The sequence below is a fragment of the Enoplosus armatus genome, chromosome 2 (assembly GCF_043641665.1).
Source record: "Enoplosus armatus isolate fEnoArm2 chromosome 2, fEnoArm2.hap1, whole genome shotgun sequence".
Taxonomy (NCBI): domain Eukaryota; kingdom Metazoa; phylum Chordata; class Actinopteri; order Centrarchiformes; family Enoplosidae; genus Enoplosus; species Enoplosus armatus.
Window position 1 is genome coordinate 688,219 of NC_092181.1, and position 23,633 is coordinate 711,851.

Here is a 23,633-nt window from a genome sequence, read left to right on the forward strand (position 1 = left end):
TTTAATGGCTCCAGATGAAATGGGTCTGTATTTCCTGCATAAAGAAAATGGGTAAACTACCAGTTGCAGACTTGAAGTTTCCTTGAGGTCAACAACTGTACCCGATACTGACACTCAGAGATGACAGCATGTTTAAGGGTTAGGTAACCCAATTAATGTTATTTAATATCACTGCTTTGTTACTTTCTCGTCAGTGCTGTGGGCGTTGTTCAGCAAATGGTAATTATGGATGTAAACATTTGTAAAACAATAAGTAATTGAATGCTAAAGATAAAAGAGGACTCCTGCAGTCATTGTGTGTCCTGTTCTTTACTTCTGTCTAGTGTTTTATGATATTTTAGTGCTTGACTCTGTGTTTTGTGAGGTAGTTCACCTTTTTTTGGTTGAATTTTTGTTTATGAAATAAATAGAGCTTGAAAATAATGTATTTGTTCTTAAACTTTCATTGCATTTGGTTGGATATCTTCCTCGGATATGAACACGGCAGCGTTCTCCCACATAAAGTGAGACAGTGACACTCTGTGGCAAAATGGAAGAAATACACCAAGTCTGTTCAGTTGGACTGTGCAATTCTCTCAATATTGCCCTCTTCAGACCAACAACAGTGCTGCACTTCTGCTAGTTGTGTAGTAAAGCTGCAAATGCAGTGATCAAAACTTAAATTGCATTTACTTTTGATGACTTCTGGTTCTCCTCGGAGGTTAATTTGCTTTTCAGTATGCAGAGAGCTGTGCTAAATCAAACAATTTATTATTCACACCTGTGCTTTTTCTACTGTGATGTGCAGAAATATCTTCTGAAAAAAGCCTATAACAGACTCAAGGAATTGGACGTATGGATAAACTCCCTTTCACATAGGCCTGAATTTACATATATAATAACGGAGGAAGTATGCTGGCTATCTTTCACCTGCCTTTTCCACTTCTGTTTTGAAGCCGTCACATCACCGAGGACAGAAGATGACACGTTTGTTTAATGTCTGTGAACAAGGTTTTAAGTTTTTATTGAATCTCAGGCAGAAACATACATGATAATCCTTTATTGCTCATGGCATATACCACGTCGCCCTCAGCGGTTCATTCTCACATCGAAACCAACAATAAGTAGAACTGAATCAAGCATCACATGTTCTTTCAAAACACTTCTGGTTTTGCTGTGTAACTAAATCGGTAGCCAAACTGCTGTATTCACTTCACTGTGTGTGTGTGTGTGTGTGTGTGTGTGTGCATACATGTGTGTATTGAGGGAGGTTGGTCTCTTTCTCGCAAATCTTCACATGATGCAAACTCCAGACGTGTATCCCACTGATACTGCTTATTATAGCTTAGAAATCATGAACACATTAGTCTAACTTATTCACACAGATTCATTCAGTATTCTCTCCCTAGTAGTAGATCCTGATAGTAATAGTATATATACTGTAAGTTCTGGTTTTATGGCTGAAAGCTTAAGGTTTTGGCTGTTGTATGAAGGGCTACACGGTCATTCTTCATCAAAACAATGACAACAAAAAACAAAAACCCTGCAAACCTGTAAATTAAATTTCCTGAATGCATACCTATCTTTTTTTTATTATTATTACTGATATTATTAACGGTTATATCGACATGGTATTGAAAACACACTCAAACTTAGGAGTTATTGCCTTAATATTTTTTGCATGATAAAGAGGAGGATAAAAGGGGGGGGGGTGGCTTTACACAACAAACTTGTCCAGACAAATGGCATGCAAGACATAAGAAGGAGACGCACGGAACAGGGGAACAGAAACATTTTTAAACACTACACTACATGGATGTTATTACACTGTGATAGTGTGTAGGGGACACAGACAACAGGTCTGACAGAGGATGTGCAACACTGTGTGCAAAAAGTTTGACATAAATTTCAGACATGGTCTAACACAAAACGGTAGCTTTAGGAGCACACAACAGTAGTCTTTACGTTTCCTTTTTAAAATATGGCTTATCAAGTTATCACATTTTTTTTATTTTAGAGACAGACACACAGTTAGTATAATATAATATTTTATGATTGTTTGCCCACATTGAGGCTTGTAATGTATTAATTTATTTATGTACAAATTGAGTGAACAGGGATATTATTATTTTTTTAGTGCTGCGAGGGAGCTCAGCAGCCATCGCAGAGGAGAGAAAAAGGAGTTTAAAATGTCTCAGACCAGGTTCAGACCATATAACTTTGTGTTTTTAGCCCCTCTGCTCGCTGTTAGCTTCATCAGTGTAACACAGCTAACGTTCACCTAGCTTAGTCTAATGGCTACAATTCACACAGCTGGTTCACATCTGACTCATTTCCCCGCCATAAAACTTTGATTTGTCCGAACACCAAAAAGACCTCACCGGATTCAACTTCATCTCCTGTACCTACAGAGCAAAGTTCACGCCTGTCATGGGGACATATAAGCCAACCTTGTGAATGTAGCCAATGAACTAAGCTAAGATCACGTTAGCATTAGCTAGCGAGCTAGCCTACTTCTTCAGCATGTCTTGCAGCGGGCCTGGCAGGTATTTCATCACTGTGTCCATGATGCTCTCCTCTTCCTCCTCGTCGCCGCAGCCGGCCGGCACGGCCTTCTTGGGTCGGGTCAAGCTGCCTTCAGCAGGCTCCTCCGCAGCAGCTGCTGCCTCGGCCTCGGCCTCCTCACGCTTTTTCAAGCCATACTGGGAGTTAGAAAGACGCACAGGAAATGCAGGTAAAGAAAAACACCATAATTACATGACTTTACATCGCAGTAACACAGCTTCTTTAGAGTCAGTTGTTATTTGATACGTTATCATCTGTAAACTCTGTAGATCGATTCTGAAGGCCACCTTAATGCCATCTGCTGGACGAGCAAACAGATGCTCAGGCGTTAGTTATATCAACCTTTAAGGCAATAATATGTCAGAGCTGTGTGTTTTCCAACACTGCTTCCAATGAAAGTTATTCAGGGGGCAACATTTTTGAGCCCGGAGCACATTTTAGTCCTCCTATTGGTAAACCAGTTTCAGGAGAGTCACAGTTTTCCAGTGAACGCTAATTACAAGTTGGAAACTTGTAATTATGATCTCCAATATAGCATGAATAAGACACAATGCACATACACCGCTACTCATCCATCCTATTGAACAATGAACTACACCCATCCCACGGAGCCTTTCCCTGTTTTGAACAGCTGCTAAACCTTCATCTTTCTATTTTTCTTCATCTTGTTCCTGTCTGTGTCTTTCAGCTCTGAACATGAAACACAGAAACAGAGCCGATGTCTTGGGCTCTGCTTTTCAGTGCTCACTCTGTGACAGTGCATGTCAAACATTTGCGGTATGACAAAGGCACACAAGAGAAATCACACCAGCTTTGAAAACTACTGCCACCAAACCTGCATTGAAAAAAATTATCATTCCTTATTAGCACATGCAGAGTCTGAGAGAGAAAACAACCTGCATGAGGGAGTTTAGGAAATACAAAATGCTCTTCATGCTTAGTTATTGAGAAACTGTTTTCACTTTGTCAGGTGGCATTTCTGGTAACAATGTCAAATGTCATAGCATTTGTTCTGTCACCTGTCATAGTCTAGTCTGAGCATGTGTACAGTTACAGACTTCAGCTATAATATGGACATTTCCTGCAGTATCTGGCACAACGGGATAAAGCTGTGGAGGAAGCTGACAGAAACCTTTTGGTAACGAGTACTTTGGGAGATGTTCCTCGCTCTTTGTTCTCCTCTGGGAGAACTTAAGAAGAATGGGGGAGGTGAGGAGCCATGGGAGGAGTGCCACTTTTCATCCCACTGATTCACAGTATTCCCCTCAGACCTGCCCCACCCACAGACTGCCTGTCTTTCTCTGCAGTGAAGAGGCTACACTGCAGCCTTTCCCATCACCGCAGCCCCACAGCCTGACATTTGTGGAGAATTAAACATTAAACTAATGCTGATTCAGAATGCAAAGGTCATTACTGAATGTTGCATTTTAGATAGAGATACAATGCATAAACATGCGGAAAAGTACAAATCTGGTCAATGGCTTCATAATTCATGAATATCATATTGTACATTTAATATCCAACAACGTTGTTACAGTTGTACCTAAAGTTTACTGAACAAGAATTTCGGCAAAGAGGTCGTCTTGGATAGCAGTTTGCATTTCTTTGCCCCACTCATTTCTGTCTAAAACTTCAAATGTATTCTTCATGGCTCCTCATTTTGTTCATCTACTGCTTCCTGCTTAAAAATAACATAAAAGCAAACAAAAATAGTGCGATGACAGACAATGTCAAACACAGGTGTGTTATAAAAAGAGCTTTGCTGTCATGCAGCCAAGATGTGAAGCCTTTATAAGCTACTTAAACATCAAAAGGCAGGACGGCATCCAAAATCATCCAAAATTATCACTTCAATGTGACACAATTCTGCACTGATTTTTACTTTTACTTTTCTTTCTCTCCATTTCTGTCAGCATCCACTGTTAAATGAATCTTAAATGTATTCCCTGTGTTGGTTTAAACACAAGTTATTTCACTTCCATCAGTCGGTTATTAGACAGCATACTGTCTGCCGTTGTCATTATACCTTGTCCCTGATGCCTTGTCTCATGCTTTCCCTCTCAGCCTCCATCTTGGCATATTTGGCCTTCCTCTCCTCCTCCTGCTGCCTCAGCGCCTCCTGTCTCTCCTCCTCTTTCTTCGCTGCGTCGGGGTCCTCCTCCTTCTCCTCCCCACCCAGCATCTTGCCCACATCAGGAGGACCTCCTGAGAAAGGGAGACAAAAAAAAGAAATACATGAGACACAATGACAGCTCTAGCAGGCATCTAGGACTGAGATGTCAACATATCAAATTAGTCTGTGAGACGCAGAGAGAGAACCAGAAAGACTGAAGTCAGACACAAGACAGGCTGCTGAAATCACTCTTATACATTGTTATTTTACTTAATATGTCCACTTAGTGAACTTCTCAGTTTTGTATATTTATAAAACCCTCATTGCGTCCCTCATTGTGTTGTAATACAATCATCATCGTATCTTTTTTATTCATTTGGATTTGGATGCATTGGCAGGATTCCCGATTTGACATTCATCCCGTGCTGTTTTTCTGATGTATCTACACGAGTCAAATAAGTACTGACCTCTGTCACTGACGACAGGTTGCACTACACAATAACTGTAATACTGGGATACCGTTATATATGCCATTGTATATATTGCATACACTCAGTATTTTATATATTAATTACTCTCAAAATTGTCTATTTTGATTTGGAAATAATTATACTTACACTTTTATAATGTTCTCTTACCTTACATCTATAATGACCTCATACTTCTTGTTAGACTCATTGTAAATGTTTTTTTTTTTACATCTGCTCCCTTTTAACTACTTCATTTTGCACAATCTACTGGAGACGGTAACAAAGCATTTCACTGCACACTCACTTGAAGTGTGTGCCAAATACAATTTGAATTTGATGTTAAATACAAATATCTGACTTAACATTTGTTGATGCCTCCGCTCTGTTGACGGGCTGATTGGAGACACTCCACACTGGATACATGCCCAGTGTCTCCTCCGCTACCTGCCTAACACCAGAATGGTTTGGAAAAATTGTGGCCAATTGCTGCTTTTTTCATTCATGCATGCAAAACAAATGGTTTCCAGTGCGATAGCCAGGACTTTCTCACTCTGAGGAATACTGACATGTCATGAGTCCACATTCCCCCATGAATTCCTTTAACTTGAAACATTTTTCTGTCAACTATACATGAAGGCCTAACTACTGTTTTAAAGACCTCTCCACAATGCCAGGAATATGATTCTGCTGACTCAGCAATCCACTTGCATCCATGTGTAGTTTGTGTGTTATTGTAGAATAGAAACTCATTCATAGGTCACGACATTGAAACAAACCGTGATGGTTCCCTAACTGGCTGATCCGGGCACATCAAACTGTTGGTGTATCATTTTAAATGATCAGATGAGGCAATATGTATTGTTTTCGCGACGCTCCTCTCACACTGAGACAGAAAAGCAGACTGACTGGGGCTGTATAATCAGTACGATCCAAGACGAAGGGATAAAGGAGAGTGAGAGAGATGTGTATATAGTATGAGTATGACTTTTGCCTATTACACAACAAGGCAAGAGCCCTGGAATATGTCTTACGCAAGCCTTCTTACTGTCCCTGTAGGAGTTATACATCCCATGAAATAATGCCTCGTGATGCCAAGGCAGAGAAATGCTGAGTGTTGCAAACAGGAATAAGAGAAAAAGAGGGAAACCTGTCACCAAGCATCAAAGATGAAGAGAAAAGCCAGTGGTCTGAAGGGTTTGGGCAAAGGCAGGAGGAGATAAGTAGTGGGGGGGGGGCTTGAGAGTCACAATATTCTGCAGAGTATACTGCAGAATATTGTGGCAACACAAGACATATTTATGAAAACAAAGACAGCACAAGGAGAGGGAGAGAATCTGACAGAAACTATTGAGTCCAATTAACTGAGCTGTTCCAGTTAGTGGGATTACCCAGCAGTTTCTGTGGGACCAGAGAGACGGAGAGAGTGTGTCAGCTGAAAAGATGGAGGGAGCGACGAGGAAATTTAGGTGTAAAGGAAAGGATGAAAGGATGAAAGTGATGTCGGGGTGGGGGCAGACAAGGGGCATCTGAGGAGAGTAAGCAAGAAAGAAAGGACAGACCTGTTCCCGGTATCGTTAGTATTTTGACTCATCAGCATGAAAACAAAAAAAAACAACTGCAGCAAAAAGAGGAGAGATAAAAGACAGGAGAGACAGAGGAGAGGAAAGGATGGAGTGGGAAGGGATGAGAGCAAGAGCAATGAAGGAACGTCTGGAAAACTGCAGTCTATAAAACGAGAATGAGATTTATATAATTACAAGTTCTCAATTTCTGAGCTCTTTTTCGGTACATATATATGTATTTTTATATACACTGGTGATTATGCAGCACTGTATGAAACATCTTTTCAAATCAAACAATAAATCGTATCAATGTAGTTAAATGGGCAAAGTAGGTGTTTAAAGCTGAATTTAATTGTATTGAGATCTGAAGAAGAGCAGATCACAAAATCACATCTTTTGTGAAATATCAGAAATACTCTTTTTTGTCTCAGCCGGCTGAGGGGGCGGGTCGGTGTCTGTGTTTGACAGCAGCTGACAGGCTGAGCTCCAGCAGGAGGACGAGAGACAAAGTAAACAAACTTTGTTGTGTGTTCAAGACTTTAGCAGGAAAACTAATGCGGTTTCTTGTTCAAAGTCTGTGGCTCTTGTGTGGCCATCTGGTTATATTGTAACATCGTTTTTATCCCAGTCTGAGGTAGAAAAGTTGTCTGTTCAATAAAAGCAAAATTCCACAGAAACAGACTCCGCAAATTAATCATGATGTCCATGAAGCATGTGACTTAGATGTCCATTGAAGCTTCCGCTCCACTGGAGGGACTAAAAATAGCAGCAGACTAACACATCAGATCTGTGTGGAGCCATGAGGAGACTGCAACGTTCCTCAAATGAATACATGACACAAACATAAATGCGGTATTTCCAATACGTTTTCTTAATTGTTTTTTGAGGTTTGACTGATGCTCTTTTAATCATGTCGCCCCGTTGCACCCTCCTCTTCTGCAATGGTTTAATGGAACCCGACTGGAGAATTAGCTGTTTGTCTCGATGCACCAACTCCTAATATTCGCATAATGGTAGTAGATGGAAACATGCATTCATTCGCATTTTATGTTGCCGACTGTTAAAATTTGAGCTACATTTGGATGGAAACTTGGCTTATTATAGAAGGGTGATGTTACTTCTTTATGTAAATATGGTTTAAAATGATGCAATTTGATCAAAGTTATCTATCTACGCAGACAGATAACTAACAGTATTATTGTACCATATGTACTGGGTAAGCAGCTTTCATCTGAATGAGGTTGGTTGTTTGATCCATTGTTAAAAACTGTACATCCATAGTTTGTAATACACAGCCAAAGAATGGAAACAGCATGATATTCAAAATGGCTGAAGAGACGAAGAAGATGGCCACCCACAGAGACTTAAAATGTATCAGCAATCAGTGCTGTTTTACGCCACTGTGCACTCTGCGTCTCTGGGAACTGCAGCACACCACAGCAAAGAGGGCTCAGCGCCAAAGATGGAAACTCAATAAGAAATAAATCAATCAGTCGCATCGATGAGCCACTTGGATGTAAGTGAAAGAGACAAAGAGATTAGAAAGAAATTCAGAGAGAAAAAGAGGAATCCAAAGTAAACTGAGGTATTGCTGTATCAGCACAGAGAAGCTGACATAGCAATATCAGCCCGGCCATGACACACTATGTATAGAGCTAAAGCGTGTATACCGACAGTGTCCCTATATGCACATGTTAATAATTGCTGAAGTTCCATTTTAGGCTCTCATGCATGAGTTATTGTGCGGTTGAGTAATTACTTTTCATGTGTGTTTGAATACATATGCAGATTACAGTATGTGTACAGTATGCACATTATGCATGCAAAGTATCTGGTGTGATAACATTGACATGTAAACAATATTTGAGATAGCGGCTCATATCCCAGTTAAAGTGTTACTCTGGACTATTTATTTGCAACTTTAATCACCACTCGCCCTGCATCCATACATACTGTACAGAGTCCATTTTATCATAATTGCGTTGCTGGGAAACAGCTTACATCCAAATGTATTTCCTGTCAGCTGCTGATATAAGCCAACAATGGAACAGGAATTATAATTGGACCAATTAAAAATTTGTGTTTGCAGATGAGAAATGCTATATTGTTCACTAGTACACCCTTTTTCTTTGATCTATGATTTTGCAAGCAAAACAATGAGCTTGCACATACTAGGAAAATGAAATGTACTATTCACATGCATCAGTATCCCCAGTAATGTCAGAATATCCCAGATGTATCCAGATTTCTCACAGCCAAGGTAAGAGCTTATCTGACATACTGCAAACAGGATTCGGGATCAGCTTATGATCTGGGTACCTGACTATCTTCAACAGAGTCCATGTAAACACTGCTGTTGAATCCTGTGAGTGACTCACAACCAGCTAAGCCTCATTGTCAAAAGATTCCCTCACCATGCACGGCCCAGAAAAACCCCTCCCGTACCTCTTTAAACTACACTGTGGCGAACCAAAACAAACTTGGTCCGGTTTAACAAAATCTTATTAGCACGTCTTTGTTCAAATGTATAAAAAAAAAGAGGATCCCGGGATACAAAGCCCTGAGTTATATTGAGCTACGTACGATCCCCGGCTCCTGCTTTGTGAGCCCTTTTAGAGATACAGCGATGTCCTTTCAAACCAGAATAATTCTATTAAGCTCTCAGGCATCACATAAGCTGTGTCAAGCTATGTTTTTGATTAAAGTGTCTCTACACTTTATCCCAGCATACTGCATAAGGTTGTAGTAGCTGTCGGAATGACACTCAGTATATAAGCTGATAAAAGCCTGTAATGGAAGGCTGACAGGTTGGCCTTTAGTCTCCTTTCATTATTTTTTGTAAAATTCGCATTATAACAGATGAGTCAACATCAGCAAAGACAAAGAGCCACTTTGTAGAGAAATATGCCAATCCAAAGCCGGTTTACACGTATATCTGTATGGAATTTGCCCTGTAGACAATAAAAAATGCCAATGCTGTTTAGGAATTGACTGTAACACTGAATACGCCATCATAAGGGCTCTGAATAAACATACAGATCATCTCCAAAATAAAATCAGCTGATCCCTGGGTTAAGGCTTTTTTGTCCACCAGCCAGAGACTTTTTGCTGTGACAAAAATCTCCTTCCAAAGTTATACAATGATTTTTTTCTCGATACTTGGACGTTGCTTCACTGCTTAGATAAAAGGTGTCATCTCTCTAATCCTTTCCTTTCCGAAAGTTCTTTGCAAAATCTTTGTTAAATCCAAAGTCTTGAGGGGAAAGAAGGAAATAAGACTAACCTTAGCCAACTCTCCCAGTGCTTGAACTTTTGACAGCATCAGATAAACAGTACTTAACCACTCTTTTCCCCACTCAAGGTTCTCAGGCAAATCCCTGTCTAAATCCAGAGTGTGCTGGGAAAGCGGATGAGTATAGAGATCTAGGTTTGGCCTTCAGGACAGAAACCATTGTCTCAACACGGCTTACTTAACAGCAGGGAAAAAAATGTGGCAGGGGAGAAATTGGCAGAAAAGGAGGAGAAAGTGTGCTCACTGTTGTTCCGCTGCATAATTGGTGGCGGTTGTGCTCTGAGTCCGCTTAAATTTCCCTCAGGTGGAAGCAGCTTTGCTCAATGTATTAAGCAGGACTCGAAGTGAGACAGCTTCATTTTGCACTGGGACTTAGAGTTCACAAATGAAAGCTCGCCCTCTTGACCCACAGTTTGAGAAATATAAGTTGTTTTTTAAAGTCAAAGTGAAAGAAAAGTTAAGGCTGTGGGTGCATGTAATTGTTCGCGCCACCTGGAATCACAAACAAAAGTCAGTATTTTTTTATTGAGGTAACATTATATTAACATTTGACTGTTAATAGCTAATTTCATGTCAATAGATGTTTTAGTGGCAATTTTAAGTCATTTTACTTCAAAAGATGCTCAAAAGACTTAACTTATACACAATACACAAGACCGTGAATTTGTTGCTTGAATGTGTCACTTTGCAATTTGCAACAAAATTTAATGTTTGAGTTTTATAGTGTGTTATATTTATGTTTTTAATCTAGAAACTAATTCAATTTGATGAGGGATTTAAAAGGATTCAAATTCAATAAGCAGATTCAAAACTGGATTTAGACTGAATAAAATCAACCCTACTACAGTTCTTGTTCTGACTGGACAAACGTCATTATCATCAGCGTACTGCAGCTCCATCGTGGAAAGTTTGGTCCTGGATTTGAGTCTGTTGAGACTGAATCTGCCTGCCGTTCGTTCTGCACGTTGAGCAATGTTGCATCCCTGTTTCACCGCAGTTTCCACCATAAAAGGTTGGGATCCACCACTATAGTTATAGCTCCTGATGTGTGGTCTCGAAGAGGTCTCAACATTCTGACTCATGGGACCTGTCAGGACGGAGCTTCCTGCTTTTTTGTCGTTGTTTTTTGGAAACAAGTTGTTCACTGTTCTGCCTCACTGTCATCAAACCAATACCGGTTTCTGCTTGTATCCCAGGACTCGCTGACACCTCAGCAGTAATTTACGGTGCATCAGTCAGACGAGAGAGCTTCTGCTGTTGTGTCTCAGGCTCTCCAGTCAGTCGAATATTCATTATGGGGCGAATAAGACAGTTGTCAGTCCAGCAGCTGTTAACGTTTGTCATTGCTCTGGTGAGGTAAACAACACTGCTTCCTGGCTGCCAGTTTTTTGTGTGGGCTGCTTGTGTTAAGCTTATTTTTTTTCTACTGAAGAGGGTGATAGACATGATGATGATGACATGTTTGTGTTCGACACAGACAGTCGGGAGGAGCGGTAGCTTTAGCCTGCGGATCAGTTTGCCACTTGTTTCTTTCTTTGCAGTATTCAAACTCTATCTAGAGACTCCTGACTGGCTGGGTGGGTCCCCATTTTGTTCAGATCGCGCATGCTGACGAGGACGCACACGCGAGCGATGCAATGCACATTGCTGCCGCTAAATTCACGCTATTCCCCTGATCAACAGTCGGTGGTGGGAACATGCAAAGAAACAGCAATGCACCAACAACAGCAGAAAAGAAAAAGGCCGCAAGCAAGTAAACATGGATGTTAACAATGCAGGTTGGTCCATCTGTACAGCAACTTGATCCTGAATCCATACGGGATGAACTGAAATTATTTTTGCTTTGTGAAGCACCACCTTCAGGTCCATTTAATAAAAATGTTGGTGTATAACAAGGTGAAGTATTTCAACCAACCTGAAATTAGACGTGGACATTGATGTTTTTTGGTGAACTCGGTTGATGTCAACAATTCCCATTCTGTTTTCCTCTTGCACCACGGATTGCAATGATGTTAGCTAAGCATATTCATGCTTCCACCCACAGGGTTTTCTGTAGCATCCTCAGGATAAACTTTACACATTTCAGCTGCATTACTTATGAAGGTCGTTGACTAGCAAATTTGTCAATATGTTGCTCATCCCATCCAACCCTTTAATACTGTGGGGTTTTGTAACCTCTAGGGGGCACTGGTGGGCCTCAATATAGACTACTGACTGTTTTTTCTTAAAACTTATCCATCTAAAAAATGGGAACTGATGTCATGGCATTGGGATTCTTTTTTCCCTCACTTGAAGAAAATGAAGTGATTACCTTAAGATGTCTTGTAATTGCAGTATGTGTTTAGCAGATACAAAAGCAGCTGGAACAGATGTGTTTAAAATAAAACCTTCATATAAAGGTCATAGAGACCTGGTTTCTAATACAAACAGCCTTTCCTCTCTCTGTCTGTCTCTCTCTCACCGTTCATGACTTACAGTAGATGGTTGAGTCCATTATTTATAGAATCTGGACATACTGTCAAACACTCGTGTAGACACACACACTTTGTACTCTAGGAGGAGCTCAAGGTCAATTTGATGAATTGGATTTGATTTGCTGGAGTAACACACAAGATGGGGAAGTGTGTGTGTGTGTGTGTGTGTGTGTGTCAGTTGTAACCCGTAGACCAATCAAGCGATGAAGACCTGATTCCCTCAGCCAATCATATTAGAGTGCTGCTGAATGTAATTATCTGTACGTTGAGGAGACGAGTTGAGGGAAGAACATCTCAAGGTGTCTTCTGTTTTCATTTCACCTCAAATCACACAGCTTTGTCCCACTTAACCACTGGAAATGTCCTCCATTAGTGGGAATTGATGTACTTGCTAAAACATTGTTAAGCCTGCATGCCGACATATGATCAAATGCATGTGAAGTTAAATGGTTAAAGAATTCATAAATAATGATTGAAATTTTAGGTTAAATGTTTTGACAGCACAAGTCTGTTAAAACACATGAAAAAATGCAAAACAAAATGCAAAACTGTTAATATTAAAGAAAAAAATACAATGTATAGTTCTATTAAAAGTAAAAAAAAAATCTATATAAAGGCCACATAATTTCCTAAATGCTGGGCATTGTAGTTTTTTAGCAAATGTTTCTCAGGAGTCCATGTTCATTGTAATGAAGGAGTATGTCACCCAATGCTGTTGTGTGGCTCACTGATGTGTTTTTGATTATATAATAATAGTTTTTGGACAACAATGGAGGTCTGTGGCACAGATCAGGGGTAAGACATATCAGGCTTTGGATAAACAGGTTTTAGTCTTTTCATGGGTTTTTACATCAATAAGTTAATATATAGAATACCATCAGCTTTATTGTTTAATGTCCAGTCAAGAAGAGCAGATCCACAACACTCAAAGATTACAATTTGGTGGGCCAGCTTCCTTTCAATTTCATGACAAAGTAGCGTTAGCTTGTTTGCTAATTCTGTATGTAATCCATGTAGAGCAGTTATTGAAAAATAATGCAAAACATTGAGCATGGTGGGGTCTACTCTAGTTCACTTGTCTCTTCTGTCTTTTATCCTTTGTAAGATGCAGCAGTGACAAGCTTTTCATATACGCTTTTTACAAGCACATCATTTTGCAAAACAAAAAAACGTTGGCAAGGGTTTGTATTGGGAGGTTCAATTGCCAGTGCAGCCTCCAAAAGGATTAAAAATGAAATATGTTTTGTTTTTCCTTTGAGTCTGCCTCAAAGCTTTAGCCAGGACTAGGCCACTCACTGTCATGAGCTATTTTAAGTATCCGCAGTACTAACAAGCCATTAAGGGTTTTATCCAGAGAGCACATACATTTTAGCAGCCTACGGAGAGAAAATAAGTCAGCGATCCTATTCATATCTGCATCTGCATTTAGCTGTTCAAAATAAGAACTCAAAGGGCTTTCAGAGTCTATACAACACCCTCTGTCCTTACTCCCATGACATGGATAAGGAACTTCACAAAGAAGGAAAATAATTCAATCAAAGGAACTACTTTTAAACATCATCATACTATTGTCTAATTCAGTGTTACATATTAGTATAATTACCAAGAGCAAAAACCACAAAATGTAAAAATGAGTGATAACCATCATCTCACACCAAAGCAATTGTTAATGCTAAAAAAAATTGTAATTGCACCATCTTCCTGTTTGGTGCTGTAAATCAATCCTACCGATATATCCTCCCAAACCGGACGTAGTGCTACGTAAATATAAAATTCTGTGTTAATTCCTGTGATTAAACTTACTGGTATGTCTCCAAAATGTACCTGCTAATGATGTATTTATGTTTAAATGTACATTTAAGTATAGTTAATGTTTGCCAGACATTGTAGCAGATTGTTTTCCACTTTGGCAAACCACATGCTTATTAATGAGACACAACACGAAAGTTAAACGTTAATTTTGTGATTAAATCTTACCATTCACTTATTGGCTGCAAAGGGCTGACGTTTCTGCTGATACAGTGAGTCCAGGTTTGACTGCTGCCCGAGGGCCTTCGGGGGTTTATTGAGCTCCACACCTTGGGACTAATGTTTAGCTCACTTAACAGCCCCCTATTCTGTCAAACTTCAGCTTTCAGGAAGTGCTGAGTCAGCACTGACGCACTCAGGAGCAGAAGCAATCAATGCACGAGGAAACTACAATGGTTCCTGAACTTTAGGTTAGGTGCAAAAGCTGTGTAAGAGATTGTTTCATTCTCCCAAATAACAACAGTGTTTGATTGATTAATAATAATCCCAATTGGAGAACGAAGCACACCTTCATCATCTTTGTTTCCAGGCTGAGTAGTTTTAGGAGTCTGTGCGCTACAGTGCCGGCTCACAAAATGTAATGTAGGGAGCCAAAGGTGCAGTATATTTTAATTTGAAAAAACCTTTCATCTACAAGTTAAAGGTATAATGTGTGACATTTTTCTGCATTAAAAGGTATAAAAATGACTACACCTATCCCAGATGTTTCCAACAATGTTCAAACCCAGAGAAGTACGTACTTTTATTCAAGTAATGGCTGTTTAACAGTGAAGACAACAACTCTGATGATCCCACGCGTCACGTCATCTAACTACATCTTTTATTATTGGTTTAATTGGGAGACACCGAGCAGCAGAAATGACATACTGTGCGTTTGTCATTATTATTTAGTGGTTACAGTGGTTTAGTTGCATCAGCAGTAATAAGTCTAGATCCCTCTGTTTTTGTGGGCTGGAGAGGACCAATTACAAAAGTCCCATTAGTGAGATATTGCTTACTATGTCTGTTCGTCGAACAGTTAGACTGTCAATGAAGAGAGCAAGGTGCACTATTGTGTATTATGTTGACAAGCTACACACACAATGACAGAAATCAAACCACAGGGAGAAAATCTGGAGAAAGAAATGAAGAATTCTAGGCCTTGATGGAGCTGAAAAGTTCTTAGCTTAGTTTTTCTCTCGTCTCCTGTAGGTCTAAACCAGGGGCCAGTTAACACAAGATACGTAATAGCTGAACTGACTTAAAATACATCCATGTCCACTGACCTGCAATAAGATAAAAGAAATGGCTTAGCAAGAAGACAATCCATGAAAGCTCATCCTATCTCTAATGTTTGATATGTGAGGATTAAGAATGTAAAATAGGTGCGACTGTCTTTCTATCCTCCACACTACTGCCCTGAGCTCAGCCAGCCTAAGGTCACCAGTACAAGTTTAAACCAACTTTGTTTGTGCTTACCATTCAGTCCAGTATGATGTTTATTTGTTCACATAAGTTTGTTGTCTTTAATGCAACTGACACATTTGCAGTGGACGTTACATTTTGTAATGTGTTAACTGTTCTCATTCTACCTAACAAACTTTATTATAAGAGGTTCCCTGTAACAAGTTTTGATAAGCTTTTTCCAATAGTTTAAATACTAATTAATATGAAGTGCTACAGCTGTTTTATTTACCTGCAAGTTACCATGACAACACAACAGTAAGTGGTTCCCATGTACTGTAACTTTGCAAAAGACAATGCAGCAGAGCTATGGAGCAAACACGGCTACTGCAGAAAAGAACAACCAACATCTGAACTCTGCAGATGTTTGGCTCTGGATTTGAGTCCTGCTGAGTCATCTCTCTGTTTTCTTCCAAGTATCTGTAACCAAAGAAGCCTTGGAGGATTAGTTAATGCACTGGCAGCATCCTCTCTTTCACAGACATCATCCACACATCCATCACCGAACATACTCAGCAAAACACTCAGTGACTGTACAGAAAATTCACATCCAAACAGAAGCAAAACAGTCGCAGGGTGGAATAGAGCAAGGTGACAACAGGCCACAGGATCTGATCCCTAGTATTTACATTATAAATGGTTTGATTTATTCAGTTTCTAATCTCTCAAGAATTTACAAATCTCTACAGGTTGTATAAAGAGGTTAAATTTCAAAAACAGTTCTTCAACAAGACTAAAGGTGCGGAAAAGACAGGCACGAACACACACACGCAGTTCTATTTATAGTACATAGGCTATATATATATATATATATATATATATATGCATGGTAGTGCTTTGGGCTAAAGGCTAACATCAGCATACACACTAACACACTCACAATCACAAAGGTAAGACGTACCATGTTCACCATCTTAGTTTAGCACTGAGCACTGACACTGTTGAGGCTGATGGGAATGTCAGTAGTTTTGTAGAAATGTTGCCCTGATAATGCCTCTAAATTAAATATCAAGTTATTACAGTTTTCATCCTGAGGGGGACAGGAATGTGTGCATATGCGTATATTTTACTCAAAAACCACAAATGTCAACCTCACGGTGGAGCTACAGGAAAGGTCACAATCAAAGTCAGTAGGATTCATGCTCTGGTGAACATGAATGTCTGTGCAAAATTTCGTGACAATTCATCGAAGGGTTTTTGAGATATTTCAGTCTGGACCAAAGTGGTGAACCGACCCACCAACATTGCCATCCCTCGAGCTACGCTGCCAGCGTGGCTAACAAACGTTGACAGTGAAGCCAGACAGAAAATGTAATGCAGCTTAATTGATTAAACAATATTTCACTAATATTGATGTATTGACTGACAGGCACTGGGCATCAGATTGAGAGCTTTGTTGATTGATTACCTGGCTAATTGATTTGATTCAGTATCTGATTTCTTTCCCCCCACAGGGATCTTTAAAGATCCAGCGCGCTGTCAGCATTTTTGCAGACATTTCTGTGGAAAGAGGTCACTGTGCCCCAGTCAGTAAACATAAACCAGAGCCAAAGACAGCTAGGACTCCTACAACGATGTATGAAATACACTGACAGCAGAATAATCACCCTGATAGGCATACATATTGATTATTAGACACACATAGCTGCACTTTCTCTTTCTTGTATCCTTTCTCGCTCTCTCATCTTTCTCTCACACACAAAAATCTATACTCTAAAGTAGGCCTGTGCAGCCTCCATAATTCATCTTGTCTGGAGATGCAGTATATACACACTCTGTCGTATACAATATCTATAAAACATCTCTCCAGCGCAGGCAGAGTACACACACACACACACACACACACACACACACACACAGGCAAACACCCACACTCTCTATTCCCAATGTCCAGAGGCAGAGTGCAGCCCGACTTATGCGGCGTAAAACCATCATCCAATGCAATGCAGTTGATTTCAGAATTCATAGCGCAGACACGAGGCACGGCAGCTATGCAGAACGAGGCAGCGCCGGCGTCCTCTGCATCCCAATGAGGAGCAGGGGCTCAGCTTCAAGTCCACATCCCAACTGTAACTGTCTAAAACCTCTGCAACCTGACAAACAACGGCTCAGCATCATGCATGACTGACCAGTATGTGTGCGACTGCTGGATTCTAACTACTGGTGCCACTTTCCTGCCTTTCCCCGTGAAGCTATAGCTGACGAGGAGGATGAATTACAGGGCTACAATGAGGACTAATTAGGGGGCAAATAATAGCTAAGATAATATTCTAAAGGATAATACCTGAAGGCTTTAAAGGACAAAAGTCTCATGAAAAAAATCATAGTCATAGTTCTCAGCAAAATAGCCCTTCTCTATTTCTCTTGCCTGAAAAGACGCCAACAGTTGTCTTGAAAAGCACAGACTGCCTGGTTATTTAAGTCATGTGAAAACATCATAACTCAAATTTTTGGGTTATTTTCATGTTATCACAACGTTCTGAGGATTAGCAGAAAATTAATCCTTCCTTGTGCTTATAAACTCCTTTTCAAATTCCACTGCGTAAACTCAGAAATGCATGAAGATCAAGCTAAAAATAAGGCTGCTGCTGTCCTGAGACGGTGACGCTTTGGACATACAAGGTTTTCACTTGACAGGTAGCTTGCTGCTGCTGTGCTACTTTATCTGCAGCAGTACAAACACTTGATACACTTTTATGGAATCACTGGTCACTTTTTCTACAAAAGCAGAAATGTAGAACAACAAAGGATGAACAGGTTTCCATAATCCTGATCATGTCAGGTTATAACAGTGTCAAGGACTTGACCTACAGGAATGAAAAGTTATGAGAGGGTTTTAAAAGACGGCTGCAGAAAGAAAGAAAGAAAGAAAGAAAGAAAGAGAAGGGGATATCTCAGCCCAGTAGCCCCATAACTACCAGACCAGTACTAGTACAGTACTGCTGCTACTGCTGCTGAACAGCCCTTTAAATCCTTTACACTGCAGTGCTGTTAAATCAACCTCTAGCCCGGCAGACTACTCACCTCCCAGCGCAGCTTTCATTACAAAATTCATGATGAAGCAGTTCTGTGTTCTCTTCCTTCAGTGGTCACGTTATCGGGGACAGACCTGCAGCCAGGGGACAGAATACACAAGCTGTGACTGCATGAATGCCACTGTTAGGACATGCAGTTTCACTCCAGTGGTTTTCACATACAAGAATTTGATGGGATGGGGGAGGATGATGTTGATGATGAGGCGCGATGCGGACAAGAAATGACCTCCAGACGGAGGTTTGGCAGAAGGTCTGCCCAAAACCTCCAAAAAAAACCTCTTCCACTTTACAATAATCACAATATCTTCAGGTATGTTAGATCACTTTAATTCCACTTACTGGGAAGTATGAATTCACACCTTAACCAGCCTCAAAATGTGATCACCTCTTTCCCAAGGAACAAAAAAGGGAGATTAAACTGGGTTAAGATGGCTTCACCCTCCAGGAAAACACCGTGTCCTGAGTTTTGTCGAAGCACCTGCGCCCTCGATTTACAACCAACACTCCATCTTGTGTGGATTTATGCTGACGCCGCCTGGCTGCCTGTGATGTATCCTCATGGAAATAACTCCCAGAACAAAAAAAGGGCGTACAAAGACAGGGTCAAAGATGAGCAAGTGGGGGCACGATTTGTGTCAGTACATGGGCCTTAGAGAGCGTCACCTCACGCAGTCTGCAAGAGCATAAAAAAGGGCTCTGCTTTGTTATAGATCTGTTTTGTGAGTTTATACTGAGCATTGTCGCATTTGATTCCCTATGATATGACTATAATAATCCAGTTGTATTTACTTTGGGATTTAAAGTGTCAGTCTATAATAACCTCACATAAATTATGTTTCTATAATATTGCTGCTGGGACTTTGTGTCTGAGGTACTCAATGGTGAGTTTACAGACCTCAAGGTGATTTTAAAAATCTCCTGTTATTATTATAATATTCCAATGATATTTCTACAGGAGTTGCAGAGCTCAAGACGGAGCGTAATGCGACCTTGTTGTACTTAATGATGACCCCTATTTTATAATCCCTTTGCGACAGAACAACCCCACGTAGTTTTGCTGCATTTTACAGCATCCCCCTGCCATTGCAGTGCAAGCAGAAAAAAAGAAATCCTCCTGAAAACTTGCTGCACTCATTATTATGTCGCTGCTTTGTCCCCGAGTCATTTTCAGTCGCCCAAAGTCGAATCTGCACCAGCTGAGCGTCTTAAAATCATTTCCTGGTTTCCCTTCCTCTTCATCGTCATCTGCAGCAGCATCAGCATCAGCATCAGTTTCTCCCCGCATGAACCCTTACAGTACTAACTCACAGCTCCTGGCGCGGTGCAGCATTTCGGCACAATTACACTGCCGTACAGTGTGTACCCCCCCCCCCCCCCCCACCCCCCCCTGTTAAATTACTGCACCCGCAAGCTTGCATACACACATACAGGTCCGTAAAAGCCAATACGTTATAAACACGGTAGGCTGCGTTTGGAGGTGTGTGGAAGCATCAGCATCTTTTACCGAGAGCACGAACCTATCACCATCCGGTCCCGTACAGTAAAGCCACACACAAACACCCCCCTGTCTTTGGTTGTTCGGACGTCGTTTACCTTGTTTTGATGCTCCTCCAAGTCTTGGTCCCTCCAAAAACAAAAGCCTCGTCGCAGTGTTATAACCACCCTCCTTCGGCGGGGGAGAAAGCGATCACAAGTTGTGCGTCTTGAAGGGGGGATTGCGCCTCTCTGGGTGTCTCACTGTGCGGCTCTCAGTTGGCAGACATGCCGGTTGTGTCAGAGTCAAGCTGCAGCGGCGGAGGAAGCGAGTCTACTCCTGCAGGACGAGATGAGAGAGCATGCAGAGGGAGAGAGGGGGAGGGAAGGAGGGAGCACATGAATGTAATGTCACCCGAGTGAGGCTTCTGGTTCATTTTCACAATTTCAACAGGGAAGAAACATTTAAAAGTGCTTTAAATGATCCAAGTTAATACTAAACTCATGGAACGGCCTCATGTCACAACAGCATGTAAGATAAACATCCAATCAGCGTGTTCATAAGCTTTACCGTCATGTCCCCACAGTTTCTAATTCACTCATTCTTGGTTCATTTAAGGTTCAAGGTCGCTTTTATTATCTCTTGAAAGAGAAAATGTATCTTGGTGTAAAGGAAGTGTGGCATAGAGAACATACACATCACAAAAATGCACTTATTAAATAAAAACACACACTTGCAAACAAAACTTAAACAAAGCACACACTATTCTCAAAAAATACGTCGTGTTGAAATGACATGTTATGGAGGTTTAAAGCAGCAGTGTTCGTTTTTTTGCCACTTGAGGGCAGCAGAACAAGTTGTAAACATAACATTTTTAGCTCTGCTTTTGGTCTCTACCAAACTCCTGACTCTTTTTTTGCTAAATGCTCCACTGTGTTCACCGGCTAGTCGCTAACTGTGTCTGCTGTTTGGTGCTGGGCAGGACGCCCACAGTGGGTTTATCAGGGCTGCTGAGCCGCCTGCTGCTGCTACTGGAAACAAGTTGTCGGCTGTGTTGAGAGTTGGGTGGTAAATCTCTGTGGGTTCGTCGTTACGAGTACCTTTCACATTACATTTGATCCATTGTTTAAATTATTAATTAGAACGGCTTCAACAACTGATTGGAAAAAAACACCTGAGAGCAGCTGTCATGTTGTGCTTTCATTGTTTGCCACTAAAATCTCCATTCGCCATTTATACCTTTATTTTGTTCCACTTTTCCGTTTTGTTTTATGCATTGATAAAACAAGGATACATGGATAATTATGTCAATCAGGTAATGAGTAAATGAGTAAAAATGTCACTGATAGATCTTTTTGTGACAATGACAAGGTTCTAAAATAGTTGTAATAATGATAAGAGGCTTGGGATGTTTCTGGAAGGTAAAATCAGGTCCTTATTTGAAACCTTTTCATTTCATTTTCCGCTGGCAGACCAAAGATCTACTGTGGTGTAATGTCACTTGTCTCAACAGTCCCTTGAAAATATTTTCTTGGCAGGCTGGAAAAGACTCAGCTCATCCAGCTCATAATGTGATGCTGCAGCTCACCACAGAAGTCAGAGATAGATTTTCCTCATCATCTCCTCTTCCCCCTAAATGGATCAATCACCTGTTGTCAATATTTGTATTTTTATTGTTTTCACTTTTTTTTTATTTTACAACTGGGGTTTTATTTTCTTTCATTCCTATCAACCATATTAACATATTACTGGTGAATTACTGGGATCTACGTGGGATGTGGTGGCATTGCTAGAAATCCAGTAGGGCAGGTAACAGCAATCCGAAGATCACAGAGAAAACAAATGCAATAATAATTTAGAAGAAACTATCCATGTAATTTTGGTTCCCTGTACCTGTTGCCTTATAGCAGACAGTTTAGGTGCACTACCTTTTGTTTCACGTGCAAATAAGTGGTTTAGATGATCTTGTTAATCTGGGGATTGTTTGCAATTTGTGTGATCTTTTGATTGTTTGTGTCGCTTACCATACTACTATCTCCAGATGCAATTCACTTGGAAAGTAACATGTTTTCATAACCAATTATAATGATGGAAAAAGACAACCAAAACATTTGAAATTAATCGTTAAAGCTTGATTAACTGGCAGAAATATTCCAAAATAAGCTCACACCAAGAAAATCCTGAGAAGTTATGGAGGTGTTCTAGCTAACAATATGGTGTTGGGGTAGCAGGCAATTTCCTAGTTATACATCCAGCAGAAACAGAGCAGCACAAGCAGAGAGAGGGCAAATATAAGGGACACAGAATGTGATATTTATCACTTTAACCTAACCTTATTTCAGAGGCCCGACTAAACCGTCAGCTCTAAAATAAGCCTCTACAGCCCCTGCAAGTGCTTGTAATGTCCTTGCTTTTTCCCCCCTTACTGTAACGTCGCCATGGTGGTGAGGCAGACAAGCAGAGAGCGCAGTGAGGACAGAGGGGAGCTTAAACTGCTGTATCTCCCATCAATTAATCAAGACACAGGAGGCTGTGTCCAGTCAACGCACTCTGGCACAAGCATCCATCACCTTGTTTATAGCCCAGAAACGCTTCAAAACAACAGCAGCGCGCATGCTCTCACACACACACACACACACACACACACACACACACACACACACACACACACACACACATTGTTGTCCTCTGACTTTCCACCATCATTACTATTAGGTTTTTTTTATATGCCTATGATTTATAGTCTCTTGTTTTTAAGGTCAGAAGTTGGCCATTTTTGCTCTTGACCCACATCCACTGTACTATTGTCTCAAGGCTGAGTATGACAAAAATATATTCTCCTCTAACTGTGTACCTTCACACCTTTCTCTGTCAGACTTGGCATGTTGTCTTAAAGTTATCCCATGCAGACAGCAGACGCATGGAACAAGATACTACAACTACATGCACAATGCACTTAGATGCGTGAGCACCCCACAAAGCTTTTAAATAAGATTGTTGTTTTCCAAATCTGCATTATTGTAAACTATTACAGTTTTAAGTAGCATTTCACTCTGTGGACACATTGCACTTTTAGTAGCACAATAATCAAACAGCCAGGTGGTAATCTGACACCCCATACTGTTTTGTCTCTTTGTGCAATGTGACATGTGTGTTCTATTGTTGTTTGTTGAGGCTCTGTTAGTCTCACAACAGGAGTTCAAGTCGTTGTATTCTCCTTAATTGTCCCATGTCAGCATGTGGCCTCTGTCCAGGTAATGAGTCGCCATGAACATGTGCCAAAACAGAGAAAGTTACCAATCTGTGCCTGAGCTACTGGAATGAACACAATGTGAATACACTGAATACACTGATGCTGTGGCAACCTATGAAACGCACAAACAATTACAATGAATGCCATTTGAAAACTGCATTAGC

At 40.6% G+C, this 23,633-nt stretch overlaps 1 protein-coding gene across 1 annotated transcript; it reads right to left on the reverse strand.

The window, feature by feature from the left end:
* Positions 1 to 2,489: 2,489 nt before the first annotated feature.
* On the reverse strand, positions 2,490 to 6,194 carry cplx2a (complexin 2a). Its single transcript, XM_070926227.1, has 3 exons — positions 6,173 to 6,194; positions 4,571 to 4,749; positions 2,490 to 2,681 (listed from the first exon to the last, which is right to left on the reverse strand). Exons 1-3 carry the CDS (start codon positions 6,192 to 6,194, stop codon positions 2,490 to 2,492), a joined length of 393 nt encoding a protein of 130 aa, XP_070782328.1.
* Between the last annotated feature and the right edge of the window lie 17,439 nt (positions 6,195 to 23,633).

Excerpts from the sequence above, each read along its gene's own strand:
- cplx2a (XM_070926227.1), bottom strand. The coding sequence starts at position 6,194 with ATGTATAACTCCTACAGGGACA. Across the intron at positions 4,750-6,172 it reads GTATAACTCCTACAGGGACA|GAGGTCCTCCTGATGTGGGC; the intron begins GTAAGAAGGCTT and ends TCCCTTTCTCAG. Across the intron at positions 2,682-4,570 it reads GACAAGGCATCAGGGACAAG|TATGGCTTGAAAAAGCGTGA; the intron begins GTATAATGACAA and ends TCTAACTCCCAG.